This window comes from Alosa sapidissima, chromosome 22, assembly GCF_018492685.1.
Source record: "Alosa sapidissima isolate fAloSap1 chromosome 22, fAloSap1.pri, whole genome shotgun sequence".
In the NCBI taxonomy this organism is placed as follows: domain Eukaryota; kingdom Metazoa; phylum Chordata; class Actinopteri; order Clupeiformes; family Clupeidae; genus Alosa; species Alosa sapidissima.
Window position 1 is genome coordinate 15,963,255 of NC_055978.1, and position 9,990 is coordinate 15,973,244.

At 40.6% G+C, this 9,990-nt stretch overlaps 1 protein-coding gene across 4 annotated transcripts; it reads left to right on the forward strand.

Annotated features, from left to right (window-relative positions):
- The first annotated feature begins 439 nt into the window (after positions 1 to 439).
- On the forward strand, positions 440 to 9,990 carry c22h7orf57 (chromosome 22 C7orf57 homolog). 4 transcript variants are annotated; one of them, XM_042078653.1, is made up of 8 exons: positions 440 to 541; positions 1,152 to 1,222; positions 1,509 to 1,685; positions 1,790 to 1,895; positions 4,344 to 4,500; positions 8,065 to 8,144; positions 8,280 to 8,386; positions 8,662 to 9,297. In XM_042078653.1, the coding sequence occupies exons 2-8, from the start codon at positions 1,186 to 1,188 to the stop codon at positions 8,712 to 8,714; spliced, it is 717 nt and encodes a 238-aa protein (XP_041934587.1). In that variant the 5' UTR covers positions 440 to 541; positions 1,152 to 1,185; the 3' UTR covers positions 8,715 to 9,297. The 4 variants fall into 4 exon arrangements, with proteins under 4 accessions (XP_041934587.1, XP_041934591.1, XP_041934590.1 ...); XM_042078657.1 differs by having other exon boundaries at positions 442 to 545; positions 8,662 to 9,990; XM_042078656.1 differs by having other exon boundaries at positions 448 to 541; positions 1,138 to 1,222; positions 8,662 to 9,990.

Below are 9,990 nucleotides of genomic sequence, written 5' to 3' on the forward strand. Positions count from 1 at the left end.
TCATGTGGAACCACAAAAGGAACTGCAACCAGTTCAGAAACCGGAAGTTTTCCGAGAGTGGCAGTTCTCCCCTTATTAGACATTCTCTGGTATCCCATAGGAGGGAGCTTTTTTCGGTTCCTGTTTGTGGATGGAGTTAGGATCATAGGTTAGGATCCCCGTGATACCGATTAACAGGATCTGGTATTGTGATACATGTCTTTATGTTTGTTATGAGACACAATATGGAAAAAAAAGCTTAGGTGACGTAAAAGCCACGCGTTATTTTTATTTCCTTCAGTTAAATCATTGACGGTTTTTAAGAAAAAAAGAGTAGCCTAGGATGTTTTATAGAGAATGGATTCAAACACATCTAGCATATTTTCCAAACCAAACAAAAATAAAATATAATCAAATATGAATTTTATTAAACGGAAATTAAAAAAATCTCCCCTCCCATTTTGAAACGTAACATCCGTTGCAGATTTAACTCATTCCGGCATCATTTTAGTGGCATCATTTTGGTAGCATCCCGAACTACTATTCGCCTCAAATCAGCATTGTAAGTAAGCAAGATTAAATTTCTCTCTCTCTGGCACATAACATACTCTTTGTACAATGTTTCATCTACAAATTAACGTGCATGTGGATTAAGTAGTATTTTAAGTGTACAACATACATTTTTGGTTGAAGCAGCTGAGTAATGTTAGCTTACTGTAGGCCCTGCCATGTAGGCTAAATGGTACCCAGAAGGCGTTTCCGAGGTAAAGCAGTGATTTTATCCCAGATCGGAGGTCTTTACTGTCAGCTATTTTCCAGTTTATTCTCGATAAAATATTACTAAAGAGATTGAGGTAAGATCGCCACCCATCGTAACTGGGTGGGGTAGGGTGTGCCTGCAGCACCCGAAAGAGCTATAATAGCTTGCAGGTTAAACAGAAAGCAAGCAAGCTAATAGCTAGATTAAATGGCGAATCAATTTAACATTAATGTCGGAAAGATTGATGGCAGACACAATCGTCTGAAACTCGAATATATGTGTCGTAACATAAATTAATGAACGAATGCATGTCATTGTTCTTGTTTGCAGAGTAATTTGCAAGGGTTTGATTTGTGCGTTAGCTTATTGTTATATTGATGGTTCAAATCCAGATTAAGCCTCCCTCTTTCAGCAATTCCTGTGTTCGATTCGGACGACTAGCAAACATGAGCGCTGAACTGAATTACCGACGGGCAAAGCCAGGTAAAAGTGTCTTCGTTTCTGACATATCGTGCTGTCTCCCAAGTGATTACTGAATTATTCATACGGTTTCGTTCCTTGAGGTCTTTAAGTACCTTAATAACGGTCCCATTGTCTGTATTTGTGCATGCTTAGTTTATGGCTTGCAATGGCTTTTTACTTGATGCGAATTTGCTATATCAGTGCCAATGCATATAAAACATTAGGCTAAATGCAAGTGTTGAATGACTTGACGTGTGATGGATATTGTGTAATGCCCTAATACCATGGATCTCTATCCTCCACCCAGGCAAAAAGACATTTCAGAGTAATCCTACAAATGGTGTTGTTGGCCCAACTTCTCAGATCCCTGGGCTGTGTCAGACTGCCGACACAGCACCAGAGGAAAGAACCACTGGCCGGCGGGTGGGGATTTTTGAGAGTGACTCGGATTATGTTAAACTGGCCAAAGGAGGAGGGCATAAAGGTTTGTAAAGGCCTTGCTAGAAATCAAATGTTAGACTAATACGTGTGTGCTGTACCTTTTCCAGGGGCTTTAAGTTGATCTTTTGGGGGTGGGTTTTATTTCAGGATTGCTCTCGCATGACGATGTGGAGGAGGAATGCCAGGGGGCCAACTCATCCTATAGGCCCCCTGATTGGTTCTCTGCAAACTCTGGGTCCAGGTCCCCGTTAAGGTAAGGCTGTGCTTGTGTGTGTATAGGTCACTAGTACTGGACAGAGGTGGAAAACTCCGACATTAGAAGGTAAAAGTCCTCCCATGTTTTGATTCTACCTGTGCTCTTAACACAAGTTATTTCACCAATTAGCTGATCTACCTGGTTGATTTCGTTTAGTGTATAATTTGAACATGTAGGGTGCAAGTTTTTCGGTGAAGCGGTAGCAGTTACGGGAAGATGGCCTGCGTCAAGGCGGGGACCCTGAAATGGATGACACTTCTCTTTTGAAGTGAATTTAAATAAACCAATTACATGAAACCAGCCTTAAATTCTGATATGTCTGTTGGCAAACCTTTACTGTAAGAATGGGACATTCTGCTAGCCTGGAAAATTCCACAAAGTGAATTAAGTCAGACTTATGATTGGGATTCCTTTCCAACACTTGCATCGCGACAGGCACTAACATTAATATCTTTGGTAAGGCTGGACCAATCACATTGATCAGAGATTCCTAACATTACTTCCTACTTCACCTAAACATAAGAAACTGACAATAATCAGCATCAACAGTCAGGAAACGAAGCATGCGGGTCTAGCTTTGCGGTAAATACATTTCTTCCAACTTCATTTTTTGAGGCTAAAAGGAGATCTAGGACCGAAGTTCATGAGGATATTACAATAATAGAAGGTCTTGTAGGCTACTGCTTGCTGGTGCTCCTGATTTATTAGTAGCCTATATTGCAACCCTCTGTTTCCAATATAAGATACACCATTTTGCTGGTATATCTATTAGGCTAATGTGCAAACGATTGCCCTTTTTGCAAGTTCCAAATATATGGATGGATATATTACTTGATGGAAAACAGAACGACCTCAAAGTCTTTGGCTCAGCACCCAAACTTAAATCAGGTAGGCCTAGTTGTGTAATTTCTCTTCAAACTATTTGATCTTAGGCTACTGTATTATGGAAGATATGACTAAGTGCTTACTGGAAAATAGGTGCATGAGAGCATGCAGGTGGACGGGAGTGCACTCTAAAGTATCGTCACTTATTCTAAAACATAGGCTACAAAACGCATAGGCCTGCATAGACAACGCCAATTGGCTACATTATTTCCAAACATTACAGATAGTAGGTCTAACATAGTATTTCAACGCATGACCAAGAATCAAGGCAGATAAACCACTCTTCCTATGCATCAAAACTTGCGGTGTTGTCAATTCATCCTGTTTATTGATCTCTTTTTGCACGTCTTTCCAATTAATTCTAACGGCATAGGCTATAGCCTATCCCATCCATTTGAGATTAAACACGATTCAGTGCGACTCGTAAGTGAATATGTAATATCATATGTTTTGCTCAAAATCGTATTGCTATGGATTAACAAAATAACAATCTGGTCAGATGTGAGATGGTATTTAAAATGGGCCTGAAAAGCTGTAGCCATGTTTTGGAGAATTGAATTGCTTGGAAGAGCAGAAGAAATGCTACTATGCTATTATTCTTTGAAAAAGTACTCAGATCAGATGCGCAACAACATTGAGATTGTAAGTGCTACTGTTATAACATCGGACGCGTTCCATTTAAAGGTATTGCTCAAAACTGCTACTGGTCGGCTTTTAACCAAATCTTTTATTAATTAGCTTAGACTGGACTCTGCCCACTTCCTGCATCTGACCGTCTCTGGCTGCAGTGCGCCAGCACTGGTGGCAAAAAATGCTGCAGAACTCGGGGCCATTTTGTGGCAAGCTTGGAGTTTTCTACCTCTGGCTCAGGGGGTGGTTGCTATTGTTTGTATTGACCATTTCATGTGGACCTTCTTAATGAGTCCTTGCATCACAGTGAAATACAGCACTTGAGGGATTCGGGAAAATGTTTGGTTTGGTTTTCTTAACTGATAAAGGGGAATGTTAGTGGGGAGCACAAATGAACGTCTTTCATTTGCGTGGCTGTTTTGATATTTTGGGCACTCTGTGTACTGCATCATGAACAATCTGGCACATTAAGTCAAGGAAGACCGAAACTGTTAAGACAACTTAAATAGTCTTCAACAGATCTCAGGACTCATTAGGTATAGGAGCTCTGGCAGAAATTAGAATAAATTGGGTTACTATTGAGTGTGGGTGTGCACACCTTGCACTGCCCTAAGATGGGCAAACCAGAATGAATTCTACATCTTAGCATAGGTATTCTGTTGTTACATCCCCCCCCCCCCCCCCCCCATGGAGTTACCTTCTGCTCCTTTTACGAGCCAGTTCTGAGATCTATATCAAACTGATTGCCCTCACTATAACTCTACTTCCGTCTTATGATTGAGGAATCTGATTGAGGGGAAAATGTCAGTGTTAACGCATGGCTACACAAACAAACCCCTCCAGTGAGCTACGACTGGGCCTTCCCGCTCCGTCCTGCTCCGGCTTGGTATCGTTCCGGACGTGTAAATCACCATGGTCTTGTGCTTTCAGCCCAAGCCAAGCGTCTTCAGCTGACAGCACCTCCTCCAACGGAGGCCGCAAGAGTCCGTCCAAAGGGGCAGCCAGGTTGCTAGCTGCTCCCTTTGGCACGGATGAAATCTCCCCCTGGGATCAAGGCACTGATGCCTTTACCGCTGGTAAAGACAAGGTGAATGGATCAGTCCCACTGGTGGCTTCGTGCCATTATATCTCATATATCCATTTTTATTTTTATTTTTTGCAATCACCCATTCCAGCAGCATGTCCTCCCCCTGCCACGCAGTAACTGCTCATTCATTGCATTCTTTTATTTTATTTATTTATTTATTTATTTATGTATTTATTTTTGCATTTTCTTCTGGTTTTCTGTAATTATTTTCTTGTTAACCATGGTTTTCTTCGTCATAAAAAAGACCGCTGACCCAGCTGAAGAAGGTTTGAATGCTTAGGCTTGTAGCTGTTGGGGGGTCTTCCCCAGACTTGTGAGGGAATTCAGTTCAGAAGTTTACTGGAGATTAAGAGATGTGCAGTTGGGTCATGTAGCATTTGTTCTTAGCTACCAAAACGGTAACTGGAATAATAACACCATCCCTTTCCCCCCCAAAGCGGCTATATAGTTTATAGACCAATGAAAGTCTATGCTACAACTGTTGGAGACTATCCAAAATACCCATTGTTACAGGCAGGCTACACCAGACATGTATAACTGAACTGTTCGGTTAGCCTCATCTAATGAAATCAACAGATAGTACAGTGCCAGGGCTTAAATTTCACTGCGGTATTGCGCATAATTTGTTCAAGTCCCGCAACTCTAGCCATCATAATGCGAGAAATTCCCGCATACACTTTTACAGCCTGTCTGATGACGTTAATATAGCCTAATCATTAAGTGGCGTGAATGCGGTGCTATTGACCGGACTGATCAACTACCGAGTTGAATTGAACATAGCCTCATGCAGACGCACACACACACGGAGAGAGAGAGAGAACCACTTTGCGCTTACGCAAATAGGCTACGCTACCATGGCAAACTTTTACATCTGGAAAGAGCTCCTTGGTAACTATCCTGCTAGCTCAGGTCACGTCAACACTTGATCCCAGAAAGATTGTCTTCGACATGTCAACATTTATTGTATCTAATGACATAGAAAACATAATGATTTGCATACACATACCGCACTATGCACAACTTTTATTCACTAGCGACTACAGCCTAAAACCGTCAGGTTGAAGGGGGGCTAATTACTCCATAGAATTACTCTCAGGTATTTTCTTAAAGTGACAGGCACTCAATTACACCTACTCATCACCAATGTGCACTCAATTGGACCTACACACCACATTAAAGATATGCCTAAGTGTTATAGGTTAAACGTCAATATGAGGCATTCAAATTACTAAATATGTTTAGCTAGTAGTAATTACTAGTAAAATGCTATACTTTAAAAAATGCATTATTAAATAAATACACTCTATATGAATTCAAAAATATATGATAGAAACATATCACATAAGCTATCATTTTCAGTGTGTGTTTGTGTGTGTGGAGAGAGTCGAGCAGAATCTAGGATGTCCACTGTTGTGAATGATCCCACTACAGTATATATTACTGGTGACGTCAGGGTGGTGGGGGCCCCAAAATCAAACACTTTTTTTAAAAAAGTATCGAAGTATTGAAATCGCAATTCTTGACTTGGTATCAGAATCGACCCCCCCCCTCCCCCCCAAATTGTGTAAATCCCCCCTACATGAATAACCTAAGGGGGGAATTCCCCCCCATTTTGAAAAATGAATTTTAAGCCCTGGTGCACACTCGAAAAAAGTAGCCCAGTCTTCTTTTACGCTCTGTGAACAGAACGCTTCAGTTACGTTATTGGTGTAGCCTGCCTGTTAGAGACTGCATAATGCCGTTTCTGCTTATAGGAAGAGCCAAGTCCATACGATTGCCCTGATCACGGCCCTTGTCAATAGTAAACTTTCTGAAGCACCTCAAGCCATAATTCCAGGTGGTTTAATGGCAGACCTAGATAAGATAACCTAGAGGAAGTTGTAAACCTGATAACATTTTCATTTATTCATTTAGCAATAGTGACTTCCACAATGCAAAAAATAAAATCTAACCAAGTGTATATTACGATAATCTAGATCAAAAAATCTATTTGGTATTGTTTTTAGTATGAAGAGACTTACTTAGTGCTCTCGAAAGACCATTTTTACTTCATTTAAGAACACTTTGACTCATGGGCGGATTATGAACTTTCGGGCCCCTGGGCCCAGATGTATTAAGGGCCCCCTTACTTATTGTCGTATATGTGGGAGGGGGGGTTTGGGGGTCCTCCCCCAGAAATTTTTTAATTTGTTTGATGTGATTTCCTGTATTCTGGTGCATTTTGGGGATGGCCAATACTAAATTCAATCAGATTCATAGCCTACATCCTGATTTGTTGATATTGAGGCAATGATTCCATGCAAAGGCTTGGGCTTCAGGGCCCCCTGACCTCTTGGGCCCCTGGGCCTGGGCCCAATAGGCCCGTGCAGTAATCCATCCCTGCTTTGACTTATTTTAAGGAGTCTTATCAAGGCAAATTTACTCAACGCACTGGCAGACAAATTTGCATGTTTTCAGGATGAGATGTCTTAAAATAAATCAAAGTCTTCTTAAATTAAGTCAAATGATTTTACGAGAAAGCGTTAGGTAAGTCTCTTTATACTGAAAACAATACCAACTAGATTTTTTGATCTTGATATAAAATGAATAAGACTTGGTTAGATGTTTTTAGATAAAAAGTTTTTGCAGTGCATATGTCAATTATATAACAAGGGCCATTGTCCCCAGAACAACTTCGGGTTAACTATCTTTCTTAGGGGCACAACTTTTCTGGCTACTGCATACTAGCCCAGCTCCTTAGCCACTTCATTACCACCTCCCCTATACTGATGATGATAGAATAGCCCAGGGGCTTCAATATCCAAACTGCATAAAGCCAAAAGGCTCTTTCTTCTATTAGGATGTTTCACACTTCCTCTGGGTTAACCCAGATCTGTCACTTAACCACGTACTCGGAATACACCCCAGGACATGTGTCCTACTTGCCCCATAAAGCATTTTGAGATATATATGGTTTATTTACTTTATCTTTATTTTTCTGTTTGGTAGTGTGTCACTGTGGTCATACTGTACTTGCACTTTGTTCTCTGTCATTAATGGTCTGGATATTTCTGGATACTTCTGAAAACGTGTAATGGAAAATAAATCGGTGGGCGTTGTTGGCTTTTTTTTTTTTTTTTTTTTTTTGTCCCCCATCTCCTTCCTCTGACTTGATGCTTTGCTCATCATTCAAAGTTCCTCTTCTATGAGTTTCATTGGTTTCCATTATGATTTGCCACATGCGACTTTTGCTTTCTTTCATATTTGGAAATATAATTATTGGTTTTGTTTTAATAATGAGATTCTGTTCAATTTGTGCTAAATACGTGTTGTATTGTTCAAGTTCTAATGTTCACATATTACACACTTTATGTACTAAAAGGGAGAGACACACACACACACACACCAACCATATCTAGTAAATGAACACTATACTTGGAAAGTGTGGACATGGTTCCACAATTTAAGTTGTATGCCTTTTTGAAGTCACAACAAGCAGGTCCATGAGGCAAAATGGAGGGGGGGGGAGTTTGTCAGTCACTGAGCTCATCCTAAACTGTTCTGTTGTTTTCCTGCTAATAAAAGGCAAAGGTGGGCCATGCCACTAATCAGATGGAGAAGCTGACCATGAATGATTCCAAGGAGGTTGGAAAGTTCAAAAAGATGTGAGTCCCATTTCATTTTCTAATAACTTCCTGTCTCTAAATGAGGAAGGGCTTTTTCATATTACTAGTGCTGTAAATGTCAAAAATACATTAAATCAGCAAGGTTCACTGAAAGGTCAACTCCTTTTCCCACAGATCGCATGACAAGAAGTCAGCAAAAGATCAAGTCAGCATGTCTAAGCTTTTGAGTTTTGGGTACATGGAGGAGGATGAGAAGAAATCGGTCGATGACGATGCTTCCAGTAAGTCTTCCTGCAGCTCCAGATGTGAACTTGTGCGTCATAACATAAGATTTGTCTAAAGGCATTCCATAGAGCCCAGCTGGAACTTGAACAGTCAATATTTTAAAAATACAATGCAGTTACTTATTTATTTAGTGATTTATTTACTTACTTTAGACATTAGGGATTTTAGACATGAGACATTTTAGATAATGGAGTCCCCAATATAACCAAGGTCACTTGTGGTGCTTGCTTGCGTGCGTGTATCCATTTGACTCTTCTGTTTTCTTCGGCAGGTATGACATCCGAGCAGACCAGCACCATTGCCCCAGAGGACGAGCTGGAGTAAGTGGTGGCCTGATGGGGAGGTCTGGAGCCCAGGGCGTCCCTCCCAGCTGCTTCACCACCCATACTCACATCAGTTACATGTCTTGTTCTTTAACATCTCTGTCAATAGGCCAAGCTCATACGGAACTTTTTTTTCCTTTTGTAAACGTTAATGTTGTTATTGTACACAAATGCCAAGTGGTACAAGTTCATTGGTACTATATCATTTTTTTGTTGTTGTGACTGCTAAGAGGGCAAATGTAGTGGATGCGCTCAGCCTCCAAACAAAAGCAAGGTGCAAGTTTGTGTTTTTTTTGTTTTGTTTTTGTTTTTATCTCTCAGGCACTTTTGTTTTTTCGTTGAGGTTTTAAGGGCTCCGTTTGTTGGTGTGTGAGCTCACTGTTAACATTGCACACCCCACCCACCAGAGCAGCTTTTGGAACTGCAGCAGTGAATCCTAGTGTGAGTTTACCTTCGTATTTATGCAGTTAGGCTCTAGATATGACTTAGACGAACACATTTTGTCATTAGTAACTGGTAAGTCATCCACAAGTAAGAATTAGTGTGAGAAACGCTCCTGGATCAAAAATCACGTTTTCACATAATAAAAGAATAGCTAAGGAGACTTGGAAGAGTGATAGCTTTGATATTGTCCACTGGTATTACAGTAGTACACTTGTTAACTTACTGATTTTTAATTCCATCAGAATGGCCTGTCCATCATTTTATTTGTCTCAGAATTGAATTAGATCGCTTTTTGAATGAAATCTCTGACGAAGCTTCACTTTGAAGATGCATGATGTGATGGAACTGAGTAGCTCCTCATCCATTTCCTTGATCACTAAGAGAGCAAGTTACAACACTAACCTAAGTCACTCGTGGTGCACAGAAGTCTCTGTTTTGAGTGTGATATTGTACTATCTGCTTTTCTTAACTATCACTGCGATTCTGAATCATATGTAAAGCTGTTTCATGGTACATTAAGAGCTGAATTGGCTCCGGATCTCTCTTTTTCCCTTTGTTGCTGTATACCTGTTCATGTGGGCCTTTCCAAGTGAGTTGAGGTTGAATGTACAGTAACGTGTTTGTTGCTTTTATTGCTAGGATGCAGACAAAAGTCGTCCACACTGAAACTGGTTGGATTTTGTAAGGGCCAAATAATGGGAGAGGTGATCTAGGCCTATGCCATGGAAAGCCTTGTATGATTGTTTGTTTGTTTGTTTTTTTTTGTTTTCAACTGACCAGTTAACACTTGCTGTTGGATTTGAAACAAAGTTCAATGAAGATGTCTGCATGTA

Coding starts and splice junctions, on each gene's coding strand:
- c22h7orf57 (XM_042078653.1), top strand. CDS start 1,186: ATGAGCGCTGAACTGAATTACCGACGGGCAAAGCCAG. Junction 1,223..1,508: donor TTACCGACGGGCAAAGCCAG/GTAAAAGTGTCT, acceptor TCCTCCACCCAG/GCAAAAAGACATTTCAGAGT. Junction 1,896..4,343: donor GGGTCCAGGTCCCCGTTAAG/GTAAGGCTGTGC, acceptor TTGTGCTTTCAG/CCCAAGCCAAGCGTCTTCAG.